General features: G+C 40.2%; 1 protein-coding gene across 1 annotated transcript; it reads right to left on the bottom strand.

The window, feature by feature from the left end:
- Nucleotides 1-16573: 16573 nt before the first annotated feature.
- LOC141500153 (NTF2-related export protein 2) lies at nucleotides 16574-20351 on the bottom strand. The gene is made up of 4 exons (XM_074203104.1): nucleotides 20117-20351; nucleotides 19610-19696; nucleotides 19023-19167; nucleotides 16574-17382 (listed from the first exon to the last, which is right to left on the bottom strand). The coding sequence occupies exons 1-4, from the start codon at nucleotides 20123-20125 to the stop codon at nucleotides 17204-17206; spliced, it is 420 nt and encodes a 139-aa protein (XP_074059205.1). The 5' UTR covers nucleotides 20126-20351; the 3' UTR covers nucleotides 16574-17203.
- Nucleotides 20352-23908: the final 3557 nt, after the last annotated feature.

The following is a 23908-nucleotide window of genomic DNA, read 5'->3' as shown; positions in this document are numbered from 1 at the left end:
AACCTTGGGTTCCAGAGGAGACTCAGAGCCATCTGTTTTATGGTAAGACTATTTTTACTGACTGGGAGGATATTTTAACCATAGACATCACTTCATTCTAGTTAAGATAGTTATGAAGGTCATTAGGACTTTTTGGTTACCTCACCATCTAGTGGGGAAAATATTATGAAAACATTTTATTCTTTTTTGTCTGATGCAGGGGTAGATTTTTTCCAAGTAGTTTGTACCTCTGGAGACCCAGTCTATGGGCTGAAGGAGAAGGGGGTTAGGGAGGGGGAACTGTAACTAGAATCTATATAAACTTGCTTAACCTTTTCTTGGCATGGCTCTCTGAGACACTATCTATGAGTATGCTCTTCTCTTAAGAAAAGCAAATAAAGGCTTTCCTTTGATCAGACCCAGTCTCTGAGGAATATTTTTTCAGGCTATTTTTCTCTCACACAGTTCTGGTCCATTGGCCAGGGATGAATTCCATTCTTAAGACTCTCCTGAACAGGCACCATGCCAACTGTTTTGGCAGTTCGTGAATTAGTGCCCAGGCCTATCCTTTATGGAACGGGGGAGGAATCCATAGGAGAGATTCAGTTGGAGTAAAATCAAACTCCAAAGACCTCCAGAAGCAGCACTAGAAGGGAGACAGCCCCGCCACAGCAGAAGACCCAAAGACAGCACTTGGGTCCTAAGTTTGTGTACATAAGCCTAGGTAAGCAAGACCTGTAAGTCTGAAATAAAACTGGGACAAGACCAATGAGCCCCTGGGTCACCTTGCCATACTTAAGCAGCTTGAGTCTGCAGATTGAGTCTATGTGGTATAAATAAAAGGGTAGGAAATACTCCCAAGCAGTTAGAAATCCATAGGGAGAGACTCCAAAGAAGTTCAAACAGTTTGATGTTAGGGATGGGAGGGTCGAAATTAAAGCTCAGTAGTAAGACATCAGACTCACTCCTTGAAGTGCCACTGATAGTTCTTTAGGGTCTAAACAATAATTGGGAAGAAATACCAGAGTACAGAGGGAAAGTGTAGAAAATGATTAGAACTTTTGACTTTTTCCTCTCCCTCGACTTCTCTGTAATTCTGTCTGCCAAACTCCTCTTTCCCAAACCCTGCCCACCTACCCCCAAGCCCTACTGCCTTCTTGTGTTTTGCCACTTGCTTGTCCTGGCTCTTATCTTGACCTTGAAGGTAGAGAGAGGAATTAAGAAAAATGACTAATTAATAATAGAGAAAGAATTATTTAATGAAGACTTGGGAAAACAAGTGTTAAAAAGGGAATTTATTTGAAGTTATGGAAACAGAAAGAGACTGAGTATTACCAGGTATGTTAAATAAATAATGAAAAAAAATGCTATTTTACCTTGGAAAAAACTTTGAGGAAGCAAATTCCTGGAGGATGGGAATTAAGTTTTCGTCCATAAATTGATTATATAGAAATGCTAGAAAAAGAGAAACTGAAGCATGTGCTAGAAATAGTTGATCATTAACAGAAGGAATCCAAGTTTGGTAGCATTATAACTTCAGGAGTTTATTAGGAAAAATATAGATTCTGATGATGTTAGTTATTTCATTTCCAAAATATTACAGAAAAGAATGGAACAATTGAGGATTTAAGAACAGAAGAACCCCCAGAAAAGATTTAGGACTGTCCCCTTAATGAAAAGTTATTTGATTTCCTCTATCTGAAGAGGGGGGGCAGGGGATATAACAATTAGGCTGTGGGATTTTGAGCAGCTGTTTCTCAAAAGTTATACCAGTTAAAATCAAGAAGTGTTAAATATTAAAACCTTTGAATGGAAAGATGTATTGTGAAAAGTGGAATCATGTATTACAATGTGGTCTATATAGCTACAAAAATAAAGTTTTAATTCAAAACAGCATGTACTAAAACCAGAAGAAGTGGGAAAGAACAGTGGAACAATATATTAAGGGAAAATGTAAGTAGTATAGTCTGAGTAATAAAGAATTGCATGGAAAAATGAAAAGGTATAGGGAAGGTGGGGTCTTGAATAATTTGTGGAGTATGGAAGTTAGTTAAAGCATGTAGGAAGAAGGTATGAGGAGGTTTGACTTTGTATGAGTGAAAAGATTGATTTTGGAAGCTCTGAGAAGTGATTTAAAAATCAATATAAAAAGACGAAGAGTATAGAGAGCTATGAATTGCTATTGATAAGCTATATCTTCTGGTTTTACATAACCCAGGTTTATGCTAAATTGAGATGTGTTTTAAATGAGGTTGGAGGTAATTTGAAAATTGCATTAGACTGCCACTCTTGCAATATCTAGCAGTGAAATGACTGAAAAGTAATAAACCCTATAATATGAAAATCTTGATATGAAAGCAATTGCTAGGTAAATCTTAATTTTTATTTTATTATTGTTTCTTCAATTAGATACCTCTATAATGGGCTTATCTCCTGTACAAAGTAATCTGAAAATACAGGTAACTGAATTAAGGGATTAGTAAAAATGTATCATTTTGATTATGATGTTGTGATATTCCTAAATGTTCTAATATTAAAAAATGTTGGCCAGTGAGGATAAAAGGTCTTATAAATTAGAACACTGAGAAATTAGAACTGCACTGATAAAGATAAGAAGAATTTGCAGACTATTAGGTTTTTGAAAAGAAAATAATTTAAGGCTATTTTGATATGACTTTTGTAATTGTATAAGATTGTTAAAAGAAGTATAAAGGAAGGGATAATACAAGAAGGGATTTTTAGAAACGTCCAGTCTTAAGAATTTTCTGTGTTGCAAAGTTCTAGGGAGTAAAGGGAATAAACAAGAAATTTGAAATGCATTATGTAAAATTAGTAAACTTTGTATAAGAACATATCCAAATTAAACATTTTTGAGGATTTAAAAATTGTGTTGTAATAACAATGAGTAAATTGAAGTTTCATCTATCACAGTCGTAAAGATTTGTTATGAGAAAATTAGAGAATGCCTTATCGACGGGCTATCTCTCTCAAGGTCGTTTGGTCCCATAGAGTTTGTGAAAAGCTTTGTTTTAAAACTACCTTGTGTTTATGGAAGGGAATATTTATATGTAAGATCACAGTAGCTTATTTAACATCTGTCATTTCCTTGGTGCATCACTCAGAGACACTATCTTGGTGTGCTCCTGAGTTTGCTCTTCTCTTGAGAAAAGCAAATGAAGACTTTCCTTTGCTCAGACCCAGTCTCTGAGAAATATTTTTTCAGTATATTTTTATCTCACATATACCTTTTCAGGAAAAATTAGCCTAACTTACATGGGAATGGGGTGAGAAGAGGGAAGGACATCACCCCCATTACACAGGAAAGTCAATCAGGAGTCCTGGTGAAAGGTGATGAGGGCTTGAACTAGAGGGGAACAAATATGAAAGATATTATAGAGGTATAAAATATGAGACTCAGCAATTGCTTAGACATGTGACGAGAGTGAATGAAGACCACAAAGTAGATTCTAAGGTTTGAAACTTTTGTCCTCAACAAAAATTGATGTTCTCGATGACATCAGAGAGATGATGCCTAAGTCAAGCACGTGAATTGAATTTGAGTAAGGGGGTTGCTATGCTAAGTCACTAGCCTCACTTTCTCCTCCTGAGCCATCTGAGTCCAGTGGCCAGATATGAATCAGAATTATTGGAGGCAGCCCTGGATGGGAGACAGTCAGGGTGAAGTATTTGCTTAAGGTCACACAGCTAGTAAGTGGCAAGTGTCTGGGGTCATATTTGAACTCAGGTCCTCCTGATTCCAAGGTCAGGAAATATAAGGAATTATGTTCTAGACATTTTGAATTCTAGATGCCTGAGACATTCAAATAGGCTGTTAGTGATGTGGGATAGAAATCAGAAGAGGGACTAGGAATGGACCTATAGATGATATCTTTATAAAGATGATATTTGAGTCTGTGGGATATGATGTTGTTATGAAAAGAAAATGTGGAAAGAAAATAGAAGATCTGGGTTAAATCTTTGAGGAACACTGAGAAGTGGTGAGTCTGATGTGATGATGAACCAGCAAAAGAGACTGAAAAGGAAAAGTTTAACTTGAATAGTTAGATCTCAAAGAAGGTTAAAAAAATTGAGAAATACAAAAAGTAAGAAGAATGAGAGTAGATAGTTTTTGACTGTGAAAGGGAAGAGAGAAATCAAATGAGAGCTTGAAGGAAAAGAGTTATCATTTTCCCTCTTCCCACTTCTTCATAAAGTCTTTTCTTCTCTAGGCTGAACATTTGCAAATCTTAAAATGGCAAATACAGGTTTGCCATCATTATCATCATCATCATCATCATCATCATCATCATCATCATTCTTTCAAGAGATCCTCATATAGCATGGTTTTGAATCCTATTGCCATCTTCAACACCCTTCTATATGTGCTCCAGCTTGTAGATGCCTCTTAGAAGGTGGCATCCAGAAGAAAACAAGAACAAGCAGAAGAGTTTTAAAAGTTACATGTTGAATTTATTATATACTTAAAAGGAAAGGGGGCATCTAGGTGGTATATGGCTACAGCACCTGCTTTGGAGACAGGAAAACCTGAATTCAAATACAGTTTCAGACAGTAGCTGTTTTATTTGACTCAAAAACAAAGGAAAAGCCGGTTCTATATGCAATCTAAGACTCATGATTTCAGGTATAATCATCTTTGCCTAGTCTACTTTGCCAATGGACATAATCATTTTGGTGTTTGTCAAATCCAGAATTGTTTTTTTAAATTAATTTTAAATAAAAGAAAAGAAAATGTGGTATCTAGAATGGGATATGGGCTTCCAACTGTGGTTCAGGAAGTAAATAATCCAGTGGGACCATTATCTCTTTTAGATTAAATAATCCAATGGGGCCATTTATCTCTTTCAGATTATACTTCCATTTGCATAGCTGAGGTGGGCATTAGCTTTTGGGCAGGTACTTACCATTGCTGACTCAAAAACTGCAGTCAACAGAACTTTTTTCACATAATTTCAGTCTAGTCATGTCTTCCCACATCATATGTTTGTCTACTTGGTTTGTTTTACATTAAGTGCTGGCTTAGTAATTAATTTTCATTGAATTTGGATTTGTTCTATTGTTCAAGTCTACAGATCTCTTTGGAAACTGACTAATCATAGTATATCAGCTATCCCTTCAGCCTCAGCTATCCCTTCAGTTTTGTGTCATTTGAAAATTGGAGAAAAATTTAGGGGAAAAAAATAAAATTATTATGAATCATTTATTCAATCATTTTCCTTTGTAGTTCAATGTCTAGTATATAGTGAGCAGCTGATGTATTTTGTTTCTTTTCCCACTTGATTTTTTAATAGTATTTTATTTTTTCCTCACTTAAATGTCAAGAAAATATTTAGAATTCATTTTTTTTTGTTTTTTTGCAAGGCTATGGGTTTAGCATTCATTTTTTTGCAAGGCAATGGGATTAAGTGGCTTACCCAAGGTCACACAGCTAGGTCATTATTAAGTGTCTGAGGTCGGATTTGAACTCAGGTCCTCCTGACTACAGAGATGGTGCTCTATATATTGCACCACCTAGATGCCCCAGCACTCATTTTTAAAAGGTTTTCAGTTCCAAATTTTTCTCTCTCCCTCTCTCCCCTCCCCTCTTCTAAAAATGGCAGAAAATTTGATACAAGTTATATATATGTGAAATAATGTAAAACATATTTAATATTAGTTATACTTATGAAAGAAGAAACAAAAGAAAAGAAACAAATACAAAAGATAAAATAAAATAAATATGGCTCTATCTGCATTCAGAGTCCATCTGTTCCTTATCTGCATGTGAATAGCATTTTCCTTGATGAGTCCTTTGTACTCCCTTTTCCCCTTTATGTAGGTAAGCCTATCTGCACTTAGAGTCCTAGAGAGGTCCTGGAGTACAGAAAGGTTAAGGGACTTGTCCAGGGTTACATAGCCAGACAGACCAACAGAAGTAGAATGTGCACCTGACTCTCTCCACTACATAACACTGCTGCTCCCTAAACCAGTAGTAAACCGTCTTCCTTGTGTATGTATTTGCTTTTTTAAAACATTCACTTCTATTCAGTTTAATAAACCAAGACTCAGGGGAGGTTAGGTGGCTCAGTGGATAGAGCACCAGTCCTGAAGTCAGGAGGACCTGAGTTCAAATCCGACCTCAGACACTTAATAATGACCTAGCTGTGTGGCCTTGGGCAAGCCACTTAACCCCATTGCCTTGCAAAAAATAATAAAATTTAAAAAATTAAAAAAAAATAAATAAACCAAAACTCATCTCTAGCCCAGTCTGGTCAATAATCAGACTGGAGAATACTGGTTTAGGGCAAAATAGAAGATGCAGCTTCAAGTCAAGAGGCTGCTTTTCTCTGGTTCTTTTGAACCATAGCCCTCATTTGGCTAGAGCAATTGTGGCATATTGTTTAAAAAGCCATCTTGCAGCTCACTTGTCAGCCCTTGGGTGTCAGCAGCGTCTTCTGGTTTCTTCCCCAGCCTGCTGAAAGTAAAAGGTGTGAGCATTAGGTCTGAAAGCAGGTAATTATTTCCCACTACTCACACTGAGAATGAATGAATACATTTCTAGAAAATACAAATTGGAAACCATTTCCACAACTGATCATATTGATAAGGCAAACATTCTCCTCTATGGGTGAAAGAAGGCTGGACAATGGGGGGAGGTGGGGTGGGGAAGGGGGGAGAAGGGCAAGTACATGTTTACCAAGCAGAGGAAGTAGGAGAAAGAGAAGGAAAATAGAAAAAGTGGAGTCTGTGTTCAGCTCTGTCTCTGGGATGGGTTGTGTGAGGGATGTAGGGTGGTTGTCTTCACAGGGTGTAGAGGGGGGCCCCTAAGGAATCCCTTACAAAAGGGAAATGGCCCAGCCAATCATAAAACTGGGAAAGTTTTCCTAATCCCATTCCAGAGATGACAAACCCAAGATTACAAGAATCCTGTTCTTAACAGGTCAAGAGTGACCTAGAAGGGGGTGGCTAGGTGGCATAGTGGATAAAGCACCGGCCTTGGAGTCAGGAGTCCCTGGGTTCAAATCCGGTCTCAGACACTTAATAATTACCTAGCTGTGTGGCCTTGGGCAAGTCACTTAACTCCGTTTGCCTTGCAAAAAAATCTAAAAAAAAAAGAGTGACCTAGAGATCTTGACCTAATGCAACTGAATTTGCACAAATAGGTAATTGAATATTATCCCACACACACCCTGTGTGACGAGTGGGGTTCATCAGTATATCGTGTATAGTAAGATGTGGAGGGGGGATCATATTAGGGACATGTGGGTAGACCTCTTAGATTGTAACGCACACTCTGAGAGCCTATGAAAATCCAAGAGGGAGGGGAAAGAGTTTATGAAGACTATAAATTACCTAATGTTCGAATGCTACCACCTGCTTCACGTGAGGTGGGGTACCTGTACCCTGCAGGATTTGTGAATAAAATCTACAATTTCCTCTCAATCTAGCAGGTTTTTCTTTCATTCATTTATAACAGGTTGCATTCTTTGTGTAAGTCCATTGGAGAAATTGCTTCAATATTTTTTTCTCACAATTGCTAACGTTAACTGTATTTCCCTCCTTTCTATTCCTTCTCACTCTCATTTGGTTTATTCCCTTTCTCTCTCTTCTTTCACCCTATCCCTCCTCAGAAGTATATCTGACAGCCCCCTCCCAAGATCATCCCTCTCTTCTATATGATTCCCCTTTTCAATAAGCACTATATATTTATGTTTAGATATTTATATGTAATATTTAAATATATATCTAAATGTCAAAGAGAAAGGGAGGAAGGAGGAATAGATTGAGAAACAGAAAGTTTATATATCTTGAATATTAAACCATTATCAGAAAAATGATATGAAATTTGTTTTTGTTTCTTTTCCCTTTGAACCTTTTCCCTTCTTATTCTAGGCAAAAATATCCAAAAGATATTCTTCTTAGCCTTAATTTTGTTTATGTAGAAACTTTTCAGTTTCATATAATCAAATTTATCTATTTTATCTTCTATCTTTGCTTCTATCCCTTGGTAGATTAAAAATAATAAAATTCCTACCCATAGCTGTGAATTGAATATAATCTTTTTTGGCATGTTCTTTATGTAGTGGAATAGTACTATAGTGTAACAAATTATAAATCTAATGATTAAGGTCATGTATTCATTTAGAATGTATTGTGGAGGGGTGGCTAGGTGGCGCAGTGGAGAGAGCACCGGCTCTGCAGTCAGGAGGACTTGAGTTCAAATTTGATTTCAGACACTTAATAATTACCTAGCTTGTATGATCTTGGGCAAGCCACTTAACCCCATTTCCTTGTAAAAACCTTAAAAAAAGAATGTATTGTGGAATATGGTGTAGGGAGTTGCTCTAAACCTAATTTCTGCCAAACTGCTTTCCAATTTTCTCAGCAGTTTTTTTTTTATCAAATAAAGAATTTTTTTAAAAATAATTTATATTCTTCAGTTTATTGAATGTTGAGTAATTGAGTACCAATGCTTCTGATTCTTCCTTTTCTAGTCTGTTCCACTGATCTAACTCTAGGTTTTTTAAACTTGACTTTGATGAATGGTACTTTATATGATAGTTTGAGTCCTAGAAGTGCTAATCCCCCCTTATGTTTATCTTTTTCATTGTTTCTCTCAATACTGGAGATCTTTTCCTGTTCCAAAATAAATGTTGATATTATTTTATCAGCTTCTGAAAAGAATCTATAAAGTAATGAATGATTTCTTTGATTATTCACTATAGACTATTTGATAAGATTTTATTTAAAATTTTTTGATTGATATTAGTAATATTGGAGGCAACTAGGTGCTGCAGTGGATAGAATGCCAGGCCTAAAGTCAAAAAGATTCATCTTCTGGGGTTCAAATCTGATCTCAGACAGACACTTACTAGTATGACCCTGAGTAAATTGTTTAATCCTGTTTGCCTCTGTTTCCTCACCTGTAAAATGAGCTGGAGAAGGAAATGGCAAACCACTCCAGGATTTCTGCCAAAAAAATCCACCCAGAAAGGCTCATAAGGAGTCAGACATAACTGAAATGAATGAACAACAAAATATTAGTTTATATTAGTAATATTAGTTTATATTCTTCTGTGTTTTATCTTTCCCGGGTTTAAGTATTAGGATAATATTTCTCTGACAAAAGGAATCTAGTGGGATATTTTATTTCTCAATTTTTTTTATTTTGTGGAGTTTTTACAAGGCAATAGGGTTAAAGTGACTTGCCCAAGGTCACACAGCTTATTATTAGTGTCTGAGGTTGGATTTGAACTCAGGTCCTCCTGACTCCAGGGCTGGTGCTCTATCCACTGCGCAACCTAGCTGCCGCTCTTTCTCAATTTCTGAGAATAAGTTTGTATTGTATAGGTACCAACAATTCTTTAAAAGTTTGATAGAATTCAATTGTGAATCCATCAGAGCCAAAGATTTTTTCTTTGGTATTTCTTTTGCCCACTAGTTCTATAGAATTTTCTGGGATTTGATTACTCTGGTCTTTTTTTAGTTTGAGAATTTTATATTTTTAAAAGTATTATTCTATTTGCGTCTGTTCTCACTTTTGAGAGATTATAATTTTATATATATACATTATATATAGTAGGTTGTAATAATTGTTTTTATTTCTTCTTTCTAATTCTGTTGTGATTTCACCTTATTTGCTGTTTTGTTTATTCAATATTCTGATCTCCTCTTTGGCCAAAGGCTTATTAATTTTGAGTCCTTTCAAGGAGCCTGTTTTATATTTTGTTTATTATTTCTATGGATTTTTGGTTTTCAGTTGATCTATTTGTCCAATAACTTTTAATATTTGCCCTCCTGTAACTATTTTAGGTTTATTTGTTGGATTTTTAATTTTTAAAAATACACATAAATTTGTTAATCCTATCCTTTCATTTTTCCCCCGAGGACTGCTTTAGTTGCATCTTAGAAATTTACATCCCAGAAATGTTTTGTCATTATCATTTTCTTTCATATAATAATTGTCTCTATGATTTGTTCTTTGATCTACTTATTATTTAGAATTTCACTGTTAAATTTCCTTTTGAGTGTTTCTTACTTGTGTTCTCTGAACAGTTCCCATCTTATGGCATTATGGTCTGTAAGAATTTGTTTATTATTACTCCTTTTTAACATTTTTAATTAATGTTACTGTGCCCTAATTTGTTGTTATTCAGCCATTTTGTTTGTATCTGACTCTGTGACCCCATTTGGGGTTTGCTTAATGAGAAACTGAACTAGTTTGCCCTCTCCTTTCCTTTGTAATAACAAATGAAGAAAATTAGGCAAACAGCGTGAAGTGACTTGCCCAGGGACACTGCTAGTAAATAAATGTCTGAGGTCAAATCTGAACTCAGGAAAATAAGTCTTCTTGACTACAGGCCTGGTACTTTATGAACCATGCTGCTACCTTGCTGCCTTAACATACTTCTATATTTTTCTGAAAAATACACATACACACATGTATGCTCTTTAGTAGTCTCCTGTTGGAGAGGTCAAAAGTCTTTACTTACGGTTTCTCCAGCAATTTATTCAATTCTAAACTTTCCCTTTTGTTTAGGCTTGTTATTTTTTTTTTAAACTGAGAGAGACATTGTAGTCTCCTGTTATAATTGTATAACTATGTCTTGTAGATCAGTTAATATTTCCTTTATAATTTAGATACTAAGACATTAAGAACACACACATAAGTTCAACACTGATATCGGTTCGTTGTCTATGGTTCCTTTCATCATAATGTAGTTTCCTTGTTTCTCTTTATTTATGTCATGAATTTCTGGTTTTGGTTTTATTAATAGTATAATGCAGTTCCTGCTTTTTTGGAGTCATCAGGTGAATAAGTAAATTTTGCTTCAGGTCTACATTTTCATTCTGTGTATGGCTGTGTTTTTTTTTTTAGTTGTGTTTCTAATTTACAACAAATCATGCAGATCTTTTTTTCTTATTCAATTTATCACTTTATCATTTTATTGTACTATTTAATACATTCACAAAGTTATAAATTTTAAATTTAAATTTTCCTCCCTTTCTCTATACTATTGGGTTTTTTTTTTCAAATTGGGATTTTTCCCCTTGAATTCTGTAACGTTAGTGTAAGAGTTTCTATTCTGGCTTTCCCTGTCTGAAGGCCAGACACCCCTCCCTTAGGGTTTTCTGGTAACATTAAGGGATACTGGAAATGTCTTGTCTCTCTTAAATTGGTTCCATTCCCCAGTGATAGTGTTCCCCCAACTTTGGGGGTCCCTCCCTGCACCTTAGTTCAATTTAACTACTTAACAATCAGATTAGCTCTTTATGATGGAATGTTTTCTTCAAAGCTATAAAAACAGGTAGTCTCCCACACACATCAGAGAATAATACCTCCCTACATTACACTTCAGCTTCTGGAGAGAAGGGAAGAATCAGGTTCACAGCTTAGCTCAGTTCCTATAGTAGAGTCCACTCCCCTCATTTTATAGATTAGGAAACTGAAGCCAGCAGAGGTGAAGCAACTTGTCCAGAGTCACACTAGTACCTGAGGCAGGATTCAAACACAGGACTTGTTTCCTTGAAGTCCAGTACTCTATTCACTACACCAGTAGGCTCAACCTGCAAAGCTATCCCTTGGTCCTATCATTCTCTTGAACAATGGAAAAGACCTTGGTGCTATCTAGTACAACGTGTCCATTTATGAAAGGAATCTTCCAGTTCTAAATATAAAGTAGGTGCTTAATAAATGTTTAGTGATTGATCCTTTGATCTGAACATGTTTGTAGATAGAAGAGAAGGAGCCAGAGGAAAAGCAGAGATTGAAGACTGGAAAATGAGAGGGGATAGATGGATGATCCAAGGGACAAACTGTTGGAGGAGGGTGAAGAGGAAGGGATAGGAGCACAAATGGAAGGGTTGGCCTTGACAAGAACTGCCTCTTCCTTCAAGGCTGGAGCAAAGGGGGAGAGCATAGGAATCACATTGAGGAAATTCAGGGTAGAAAACTGGGGAGAAGAGGGAGGTCACAACAAATAGCCTCTGTTCTCAGGAAAGCAGGAAGCAAAATTGTCTGCTATGATGAGAGCAGGGAGTATGTGTCATAGGTGACTCAGAAAGGGAAATGAAGTTTTTGGAAGGGTGATGAGCAACACTTTCACCTCTCTCTTTGCAGAAGGACTATGCATTCTGAACATTGCATATACTGTCAGACTCGGCTTTGATGAAATGCTTTTTCATCTCTTTACCTTTCTTTTTTTCTGATTTGTGACAAGAGATGGCTCTCTGGGGATGGGAGAGGGGAGGGACATATTTGGAAATGCAGTAGATATAAAAACCAAAAGATATCAGCATCTTATATATAAAAAAAGAAATAACAGTCACCAAGAGGTTTCTTAATGAGGGAAACTCAAGCTGTTTTTTCTGGCAGACCGTCATCCTGTCTATATCTGAAAGCCAAAAAATAATTCAGAAACAGCACATTTCATTTTGCTCACTGGTAGTCCCATACAGTTGCCCCCACCAGGAAAGGGGAAGGTGAGGCTATCTTCATCTTGGTCTCCTTTCCTTGTGCTTGTTTAAAAACCAACCCAAATCCCATGGACAAAAATATTCATAGCAGCTCTTTTTGTGGTGGCAAAAAATTGGAAATCGAGGGGATGCCCATCTATTAGGGAATGGCTAAACAAATAGTAGTATATGGATGTGAGGGAACACTATTGTTCTATAAGAAATCTTGAGTGACAGGACTTCAGAAAAGCCTGAAGGACTTACATGAAGTGATGCTGGGTGAAGTGAACTGAACATTATGCACACTAACAACACTATGTGATGATCAACTACGATGGACTTGCTCATTTCAGCAGTACAGTAATCAAAAATGGACTTGTGATGGAAAATACCATCCATATCCAGAGAAGAAACTGTGGAGTCTAAATGCAGACCAAAGCTTACTATATTCAAATTTTAAAAGTTGTCTTATGTATCATGTTGTTTTTTTCTCTCTAATTTTTTCTTCCATTTCGATTTGATTCTTCTTTCACAACATGAGGTATGTTTATTATAGTTACACATGTAGAGCCTATATTAGATTGCTTTCTGTCAGGGGGAGGGAAGGGAGAAAAAAAACCTTTCCAAAACTTGATTGGTGAAAATTATCATTGCATGTAGTTGGAAAAAACAAATAACTAAAAATATTAAAATTGGAAAAAAAACACAACCCAAACAGGCAATGCAGCCTGAACAGAATTCAGTGTCTGCCTTTGAGGTCAAAATCAGCTCCCCAGAAGGCCTCCTAGTGGAATTTCAGCTCTCCCCATTTCCTCATCTTCCCATGTATATCAACAACTCACTCATTATTTCTTCTTTTTTTTTTAGAAAGATTTTATTTATTTTGAGTTTTACAATTTTCCCCCATTCTTGCTTCCCTCCCCCCACCTCCCACAGAAGATTCTGTTAGTCTTTACATTGTTTCCATGGTATACATTGATCTAAGTTGAATATGATGAAAGAGAAATCATATCCATAAGGAAGAAAAATAAAGTATAAGAGATAGCAAAATTATATAATAGGATAACAGTTTTGTTTTTCTAGATTAAAGGTAATAGTCTTTGGTCTTTGTTCCAACTCCACAGTTGTTTCTCTGGATACAGATGGTATTCTGCATTGCAGACAGCCCCAAATTGTCCCTGGTTATTGCATTGATGGAATGAGCGAGTCCATCAAGGTTGATCATCACCCTCATGTTGCTGTTAGGGTATACGATGTTTTTCTGGTTCTGCTCATCTCACTCATTATCAGTTCATGCAAATCACTCTGGGCTTCCCTGAACTCCCATTCCCCCCTGGTTTCTAATAGAACAATAGTGTTCCATGACATACATATACCACAGTTTGCTAAGCCATTCCCCAGTTGAAGGGCATTTACTTAATTTCCATTTCTTTGCTACAACAAACAGGGCTTGCTATGAATATCTTTGTACAAGTGATGTTTTTGCCCTTTTTCATCATCTCTTCAGGGTATAGGCCCAGTAGTGGTATAGCTGGATCAAAGGGTATGCATATTTTTGTTGCCCCTTTGGGCATAGGTCCAAACTGCTCTCCAGAAAGGTTGGATGAGTTCACAGCTCCACCAACAATGTATTAGTGTCCCAAATTTCCCACATCCCTTCCAACATTGATCATTGTCCTTTCTGGTCACTGTTTCTTGTGGAATAAAAAAATGGACATATCTGCTGTTCTCTAAGGAATGAAAGAACATTCAGCCTGAGTGCTCCCCTTGTCTCCAATACATAGGGCCAAATCCCTCTTTTAGACTCTCATCCCGCCCCCTCTCTCCAGGACTGTTTTAACTGCCTCAGGCTCCCTGCCTCCCATCTCTCCTGGCTCTCCAGTCCAGTCTGCTGAGATCCTCTTCCAAAGGTCTATCTTCTAGCCATGTCATCCCCCTGCTCCCAAACCTCCAGCTTTTTGTCTGTTGAATCTAGATTCGATCACCGGCTCCTGACCCGAGTTTTTAAAGCTCTCCAATTTTAAAGCTCTCCAAGGTCTGGCTCCCACCTATTTCCAGATGTGTTTCTTATTATTCCCTTTCACCTGCTTTATGCCCTAGACAATTATTTACTAACTTTTTTTCCCCAAGCCAGAATCACATCTATCTCCATGCCTTCACAAACTCTCATCCACCATGGCCCCCTCCTCATTAGCATATACTCTTTCCTCACTTCAGTTTTTTCCACAAAGCCCACCTGATATTACAACATTCTCCCTCCCCCAATTATCTTGCATTTGTATTCAAGTTGTATCCCCCAGCCTGAGAATACAGACTTTTCCATTTTTTTGTCTTCGTATACCCAATGGCTGGCACAGAGTAAGCAAAAGTAATGTATTTGTTGAATTGAATTGCAAGTGGTGCAGTGGAAAGCACTTCTGCTTTGATATCTTAGGACCTATGTTCAAATCTTGAACTTACTACCAAAAGTGATCTTTTGGGTTCTCAGTTTCTTTATTTGGAAGAAATAATTAGACTACATGGCCCCTAAAGTCATTTCCAGCTCTAAATCTCTGATTTTGAGTACTGAATCTAGGTCAGAGGACTTGTGTTTGAATACTGACTGCCATGCAATAATTAGAGGATTTTGTGAAGGTCACTTAATCTTTCAGGTCCTATTTTCCCATCTTTAAAATGAAGACATTGAACTAGATGACTTGTAAAATCTCTTCCAGCTTTTATGATCCTAAAACTGACACAAATATGTAACTATTAAAATGAAAACAGACCAAGTTGAAGGCTTTTTAAAAAACAATTTTAAATCTGTTAGACATTAGCAAAATATATTTCCACACATTGAAAAGTTTAGAGATGAGGTATGACCTGTTTTTGTCCATTTTGTTTACATAAACAACTGTCTTGTAGAAAAGGGCTAATTCTAATTTGTTTTTCATACGCTTTAATTTTTCATGCTTTCATAATGAGTGGCGCAGGGAGCTGAGGGAGGGAATTTGGAAATAACTAAATCTATAATAAAGATCATCTATTATATGAAAGCAGCTTTTTCCCCCAGTGGACAAATCACAATGACATTTAAACAACTAAGTCTGGACTCGCTATTTTAAAGGTGTTGGGTATTCCTGAGTGAGGGCACTTTCTCTACCAAAGCACCTTGGCACTTCACTCTACAATTTCAATTCCTAGAGAGCTGCTTGGCCACTGAGAGGCTAGTTACTTGCCCAGGGTCACACAGCCAGCGTGTAGCAGAGGCAGGATTGAACCAGATCTGTAACCACTTATCCTTGCTGCCTCTCTTTAAACAACTCAACAGCTTAAAAATTCAAGGAAAAAACCAGTTAGGTTAACAAAATTTCTCCATATAAAACCTAGAAGCCACCCCTCTTGCAGACGATTATTCTGTGAATTCAGGGGCCACCTATGACATTATCAGCCTGCACTGAAATGAAAGAGCAAGGAATCACATTCTGAAAGGAGGGGAGGAGAGGAGGGAAGGAGAGGGAAGTCATTCAGAGTGACCAGCTCCTTTTCCTTTGAATGCACACTACCAGACTAGAGCTTTCTTTGTTACCTTTTGTTTTCATACCACTTTCATTTTTTGATATAACCCACCACTTGACCTACTTAGCTGGACTCCGTCCACTCCAAAACATTCTTCTCTCTTTCCTTTTGGCCAGTGAAATGCAAAGCCATCATATCTTTTAGGAAAGCCATCTAGCAACACACTGTGGAAATTACAAAAACCATCAACCCATGATTCAGTAATTCAGTTTTTGGATGTAGAATCTGAGAGTATCTTGGAAAAGGGGAGGGGGAAAGCACTATGCCCATTGACAGTAAAATGACAACATTTGTAGTTTCAAAGAACTAGAAGCAACACATCCAACCATAGGAGAATACTTAACATAGATTGTGGAATGTATAATGGTATACCATAATAATAAATCAACTAATAATGAAGATAAACAAAAAATGAGGAGGGGAGGGGAGAAACCCTTTATGAAATAGTACAAAGTAAAAACAGTAGAACCAGAGAAAAGTGTCTATATTAATTACAACTATATAAAAGCAAAATTGATGAGGAATATATACAAAGAAGTTGATGAACACTTGTAGTAACTACAAAAAGATATTTATGAATTCAAATTCTTTATTCAAATATATTTAGTTTCAAAAACGTTTGGTTCTACTGGTTTTTAATATTAGCTTTATAATTCATTAAAAAAAACAATCTGAGCATCACTTCACAAGTACATTTCCAGAGTAGTTATGAAAACCCAGTCAGTAAAAGTCAGCAGTGTTTTGATTGTCCTGAATCAATGGCTCCTAAGTTGAGGTTACTTTCACGTTTATTGAAAGGAGGTGAATGTCTGTGTATTATTAACCCTGTATGACCTTGTCCATTCCATGATGTGATGCTAACTAATGAGAAGGCCCATGGGATGCTGTGTGGAGAAAGGATTCCATTTTTGTGATGGATGAGGTTTATGCTGCTTGTTATCTTTTAACAAAGTAATAAGAGCTCAGGATTTCAGGAACAGGGTATTTAAAAGGCATGTTGAAGACATTTCCACTGCTTTTAAGAGTGACCACAAAAGTTGTTACTAAGAATTTAAGTCATTTTTAAAGACATATCAGTTAAGGTGCACCCTGGGTTTACAGTGCTTCTGAAATAGACTAGACAGGAGGAAAATGTGATGAATTTTAGACATTTTAAAGAAAGAATACTGGAGCATTTGGGCCAGGAACAAGAGAGCTCCATTTTTGGTCAGGTCTAATTAGACCAATCCTGGAAACGGAAGCAATCACTCGCGATCTTCCACACTGTGCTGTTTGGCATGACTTGGGCAGTCAACAGGAAATTCTGGTTGAAATAGCGTTGTTTGTTCCCATCAAATTTCACTGTCCCACAGGTCACTACAAGGACGGTTGTTTGGCTCTGAGTGGCTTGCTCTACACACAGAAGAAGAGGGAGAATAGTGAGTGACACCCATAACAGCAGATTTTTCAGTGAGATACAGCAGGACCCAAATAGCCTCTCCTCTTTCCACTTCCACATCCTAAGACCCAGATTGGCTCTCATGTCACTCAACAGCCCAAATGCCACCCGCTGCCTCTGGACAACCTCTAGGACTAAGCACAGGCTCCTCAGGTTGGCACATAAAGTCCTTCACCATCTGACTCCAAACTCCCTTGGGAGATGTGTTTCTATAGAAGTCCCCTTAAAACCCTCTCCTCTTTGCTGTTTAGCAAACCCAATATCCAACTTCCCCGTGTCTGTGTCTTCACATAGGGAATATCTCTCCTGTCTTCATTCCGTCTCCAAAAAAGTAATAATATTAATTCTGAAATATCCTCCCTTCCTTATCACCTCTGCCTCAATATTTATTTTTAATTATGTTTTAGATCATTTTACCACACAAGCCTTTCCTGATTTTCCCTCCATGATGATACTCTTTTCCTCCTCCAATTATCTGAGGTCCGCATAGCATGCTCTCTTCTCCCAGCAGAATTTAAACTCCATAAGGGAAAAAATGAATTTGCCTTTCCCTCCCCTTTCTTCCACAGATCCAAGTTCCATTCGTAGCACATAGTAGAAATGTTTCTGAAACTGATCTTGTCATGTCCTGTAACTAAACTCCAGCATCATCATAGATGATGTAAAGATATCCCGCTGTACTATGTGCCCCAGAGTTATAAGTTAAATGCGCAAGTGCATTTCAAAGACATATCAAAGTCTTGTTCCTTCTAGATAGGTGAGTGAATATACAAAGTCAAAGATTCCATAGGGTACGAAGGCTGCATTTCACATGGTGGTTCTCAACACATCTCATTCACTTTGCTCCTTAGCAAGGTGCTGTAATTGGGGAACTCAAGTCACCCAAAAATAAGACCAGAAAAGAGGAAAAAGAAAAAGTTACCCTGAGGGGCAAGAGATCGTGATCTATTCATTGTTGCAGTTGTAGTCCAAATTCAATGAAATGCTTTTTTTGAAGCATGAAAGGAGTCTAAGAAGTTTGAATACATTATTCAGCAAATCTGGGTAACTCTCAGCTAGACTTTTCAGGGCCCAGCAGGGAAGTATTTGCTTGCGAAGTTCTCTAGTTCCTTCCCCAGCACCTAAAGGCCCATTTAACCCTAACATTTCACTATATGAGCCAGGTAAGCACATGAATCACCACAAACAGGAAACTATTCCAGGATATTGAGAGAAAAGACTTTCAAATGGGAGAGAACTGAAAGGTCAAATACTTGACTTCTGAATGACTCTAAAATTGTATTCCCTCCTAAAATATCATTGGTTTGAAGAGCTCTGATTTGCTTCAGCTCCCAAAACAAGATCGGGGTAGAGCCCAAGACTTGAGATCCAACATCTGCAAGCCTCTAGAGGAGGGTTCTTCAGTACTGTAGTTTTGCATTTGCTAAATGAAAGACTAGGTCCTTTTCTAGGTTTTAAGATTCTTGAGTCTGTTTTAAGATATTGACCAGTGACATAATATAAAATTCTTTAACGATCTGCTTGGAATAATTAAAATCTAACATTATTACTTAAGCACACAATGTTTATTGCATGAGAAAGGCCATGATCTTACCATGAACAGGTTGGCAGTCTACCACACTGATCTGAAACTCACTGGAAGGCAACGTCTCAAAAAATTCATTCAAAGCATTTAGTCCAGATATGGCATTTCCGTTCCAAATTAAAGTAGCTGTGTCCAGATACAATCTAGTCAGTACCTAAATTCAAGGTAAACATAGAGATTTCTGTTCTTTGTAATTTTTTCTGAAAACAAAAGCACTTGTCATGTATGTATAGCTAATAGTCGTTATTCCCAACCGCATGCCATCAATGGTAGTGGAATGTATACTCAATTCAGCCGTTAGCTGGTGAACAAACCATAGAGATTTACCAAAGAAGATCTATGGAAACTCGGTACGGGAAGGGTTGGGGAGTGTGGCTGGATGGTGCTGAAACCAGTGGGCCCATGTTTTCACTATGTAAGCAAATGTGGCCAGTTGCACGAATTAGGGCAGAAAGTTTCGAAGGCTGAAGGCAGCTCTAAAGCCCTCCTAGTGGCCGTTAGAGGGCCAGAAGTCCCCAGTGCCTCAGGCACCGTCTCGGGCCAAGTGTGAGAGGAGGCCCCGGGAGCGGGAGCAGCTGCAGCGCCCTAACACTTACCCTTCTTCGTTTATCTATGGTTTCATAGTAAATGTTGACAAACTCCTCAGCAGCTCGGCAAGCCTGATCCGCGTTCGTTTTAAAGTCCTGAAAGAAAACTTCCCTGTCGGATGCCCAGGTGCCAGCGGCCCGGCTTCCCCGGACCCGACGGCGATGCCAAAGCTAGGTGGGCGCGAGTCGGCCGCGGTGCACAGACCCCCCCGCGCCTCCCGGGGCCACGCCCACGTGCACACCCACCCGCGTGTGGACACTACGGTTTCCGCGCACAAACGGCAGCGCGCGCCGGCTGCCCCCTGGGCTACCCCCCGCTTCTCCGCAGGGATCCTGCCTCCAGATTCGGGGGGGTGTGGCCCCGGCCGGCGGCCCTCGCCCCGCCTCCTGGGGCTGTCAGAGAGCCACGCGGCCCGCCCGGGGGCCCGCCGGACAGCCAGCGGCGGCCGTGGCCGGAGAGGCCGCTCGGGGCGCGGGCAGACGGGAAGGTGGAGGCCGCGGCCCCCCGGGACTTACCACAGACATTGTCACGGCCACTGTCGGGCGAGATCGCGGCTCGCGGGGCCGGGGCTGCAGGCCGGGGAGGGCGCCAGGCGGAGGGCAGCGCACCGAGGCGGGCGGCCGGGGGGAGCCGAACTCCCGGAAGCTCTTCCGGCTCTCCTCCCAGTGGGGCTCCGGGCGCGCCGGCCGGGCCGCCTCTTGCCTGACGTCACCGCGATCCCGCCGCCTCTCGGCTCCCGGAGCCACCAGACCTGGGGCGGGGGGGGCGGGCGCCGCGGTCCTCGGCCAAACAGAGCGCGAGCGGCCCTGGGCGGGCCGGGGGCGGGGAAAGCAACCAAGGGGCGGAGCCGTATCCCGGCAACCGCGTTCTGGGCGGGCTCAGAGCCTTGGCGTGGAGGAAGGCAGGAGCCTCGGGCACGGCAGCGCAGAGGGCTGCAAGGGGCACATGCCCTGTGCTCCGAGAAGCCGGGGAGGGCGAGGTCCGCTCGGAGACCGTCCCCTCCCCCAGCACCACGCCCTCCCTCACCCCATGGCACTGCCCGGGCCTCCTGCAATATATATGGCGCCCCACGCCATCCCATGTGCTCTAACAGGCTGGGCAGCTCAGCGATCCGCCATCTCCCCGTCCATTGGTTCCAAACGGGCCCCTGTCTTCTGCAGACCCTCCAGGAAAGAATCAAAACCCACCACGCCCTCCCTCCGGCCTTCCACCCCTCCAGCCAACTGCCCTTTGCCTCTCCTGCTGTCTAAACCCCATGGCCAGGCTGGCTGAACCGAAACGGGCCGCCGACCTGCGAGTCTTGCTTCTCCGCGACACTGAAAGCACCAGGGACAGGAGCCTCCTTTCGGAGGAACCAAAGGCCGCAACCTCTATGGAGCTTCCCAATGGCCTTGGACCGCACCAACACGTCTTGCGAGCCAATCAATGGGATGCAAGCCCACAGAACCGTCACGAAGTTGCCGGCCCGAATTGCACTCCTACTGCCTCATCTACACAGAGCTGATATAATCCTGTGCAGCCTCTTCCTGGGCAAACACAAAAGGAGGAAATGAAGATGTCCCGAGACGGCGGGCAGCCGGGGCTTGGAGGCCTTTGTCCTCGTTAGCCCCGGCTGGGGTCCTCAAGGACCATAAGCAGCTGTCCACAACCCAAACCTCCACTGCCCTTTCTCGCCCTCTTTCTGACTCTATGATGTGGCATTTTCATTCTCTCCACTTGACTAAAACTACCCACCGAAATTACCATTTGATTTTCCAGTTCACACATCCCAGGGCCTTTCTCCAGCTGTAACCTTTATTAACCTCTCTGCAGCCTTTGACACTGTTGATGCGTCCTCCTGGACGGCCTTCTCCACCGTTCTTTCCTGATAGTCTTCTGACTTTTCTGACCACTCTTTTTTCAGTATTTGCACAACCCAACAAGTCTTCTGCCTAGAAAACCCCAAATGGGGTCACAGAGAGTCAGCCCTAACTAAAAAATGACTGAACAGCAAAGCTACTCACCCCCCAATCAAATGAATCAGACCCTGGGACTCCAGATCCAAAGATAAGTGAATTCATTCCCCCAGGCTCAGACTATCAAACCCATTCCCAAAAGAAGCTATTCCAGCTCAGAAAGCTGACATGTCTTGCCCAAGTTCACATAATTAGTAAGGAGCCCAATCATCTGACTCCAAATAGACTGTTCATTCTACTATGGAACACAAACAGCATCACTTTGCTGTGCAGAAACCTTTAGTGAGTCCCTGTCACTTCTAATGTAAAACACAAACCCCTAAATCTGGTACTCAACCCCCTAATTCTCTTCCCCTGCAAAAAATAAATCTGGCACCACTCTACCTTTCCAGCTTTACCTTACACTGTTCCACTTACCTGAACACTTTTATCCTAAAGCCCAGCAACACCATTTGGAAATTGTTATGAAAAATATAAACCAGCTGTTAAGGACTTGGTCAATTGTTGAGGGAATTGCCATTCTTCCTTTCAGATTCCAAAATTTACCACCTGGCCTCTTCCTGGTGGCAGGGGACCCTTTTACCCCACAAAAGACAGGGACAGCCATTAAAGTGAAAGTGTAACCACCTCCTAAATGTAACAGAGGGAAAGAGAGGTTTCACTCCCTCCTGCTCCCTCTGACAATCTCCTGATCTGGTCTGACCTGCCTGTAGGGAAAGGATCGAAACCGTTCAGCAACTCTACTGAACTGCCAAGTAGAAAATTCTCCCATGAGGCCAAACCACTGGACATGTTGATAAACGATCTGAACTCATTCCTCAATGATCAACAAACTCCCGCCTAGTCATACCCTGCCCGTTCCAGTGATTCTAACCTCCCACTGGTCATTATTCAAACCCAAGTTTCCATTCCCCACTACCCAGTTCCTCTCTTCCTATTCCCCTAAATGCAAACTAGCAAAGTCCCATGCTAAAGCTATCCAAACCTAACACTGTACCCTTTAGAGTGCTACAGACTTACTCTGTGGTAACAACTTTGCTTTTTATCTTAAATGTTTTTTTTTTCCCTTCTTTTTCTAGCCTCTTGTACTCACTGTGACCTGGTTTCCTCCTGTGCCAGCACTTTTGCTGATTCCCCTCAACTCACTGATAGAGGTATTGGAGTTGGAATATTCCCTTTTCCCATTTCCCTTTCCAGCATCACTCAATAACCTCTTCTTTGTGGTTCACTCAATCCATATCTACCACCCAAACAAATTCTGATAGTTGCTGTTCATAACGCAATAATCTCTTTCTTCAGTGAGTTCAGTGCCTGACTCAACAATCTTTCTCTCATCACCAACTCCTGCTCTCATATTAAGGGTCTTCAAAACATGCACATTGATACCTCCCAAATACCCTCACCTCCCAATGCCTCACCTTATTCATTTCCCATGTCCTCTCCTTCCCCTTCATGACAGTTACACACCGAGATAGTCATATCCTTCATCCTGCCATCACTCACAGATGTATCCACAAATGCATCCGTGTTCATGGATACTGAGATTCCCTTATCTGATCACAGCCTAGTCATTCCATCTCTCCTTTAATCTTGCTACTCACAAACCTGTTCATTCTCTCTAGTATGGCCTTCAGTCCCTTAATCCTTCAGTTCTTTCCTAGTCAGAGCCCTACAGTGGACTATACACTCATCCCTTCCTTATCTTGACCCTTTAGTGAACCAGTTCAACCCTATACTCTCTTTATCCTATTGAAGATCTTGCCCTTTCAATCCCAGCTTTGGATCACTCCTCCATTCATCAACTTCACTTATGTACGTTTGTTGTCAAATGAAGCTAAAAAGAACTACAAAACTTTGCACGATCTGAATTATGCACTTGCTGGAGCAAGGAAATGCTTTGATACCTCTCTACTAATTGACTTCTATACCACTCATCACATCTTTCCCAAACCTTTTCATCACTGCTCAAATCTCCCCCATAATGACTCATCACCACACTCTTGGCTGAGAACTTTGTCTTGTTTCACCTCCCATGGGGTTTTCCTACAAAAAAGTGAGGTCATTCACTAAGCATTCCTTCCTCACTCTTCCTCTTCATCTCCCATCACTCAGAAGCCACTATATCCAACTTCACCAGCTTCCCATGAATAGTTGGTCTTTCTCCTTGCTGAGGAAAATACCTTTACATGCACGAGGGATCCAGCTTCTCTAGCAGATCACTCTCCCTCAATCATTTCCACTCTCTCACTTATCTTTAGTCTGCCTACTGCCTTCTTCCCTACTATATACAAACCCACCCATATGATCCCCCTTCTTAAAAAAACCCTCATTTACTCCATCCGTCTCCACTAG

This window comes from Macrotis lagotis, chromosome X, assembly GCF_037893015.1.
Source record: "Macrotis lagotis isolate mMagLag1 chromosome X, bilby.v1.9.chrom.fasta, whole genome shotgun sequence".
Lineage (NCBI taxonomy): Eukaryota > Metazoa > Chordata > Mammalia > Peramelemorphia > Peramelidae > Macrotis > Macrotis lagotis.
Note: the sequence above shows the minus strand (reverse complement) of the source record. Positions and strands in the feature narration are given on the sequence as shown.

Coding starts and splice junctions, on each gene's coding strand:
- LOC141500153 (XM_074203104.1), bottom strand. Junction 19,168..19,609: donor CCATAGATAAACGAAGAAGG/GTAAGTGTTAGG, acceptor CCTTGAATTTAG/GTACTGACTAGATTGTATCT. Junction 17,383..19,022: donor AGACTGCCAACCTGTTCATG/GTAAGATCATGG, acceptor TTCTGTGTGTAG/AGCAAGCCACTCAGAGCCAA.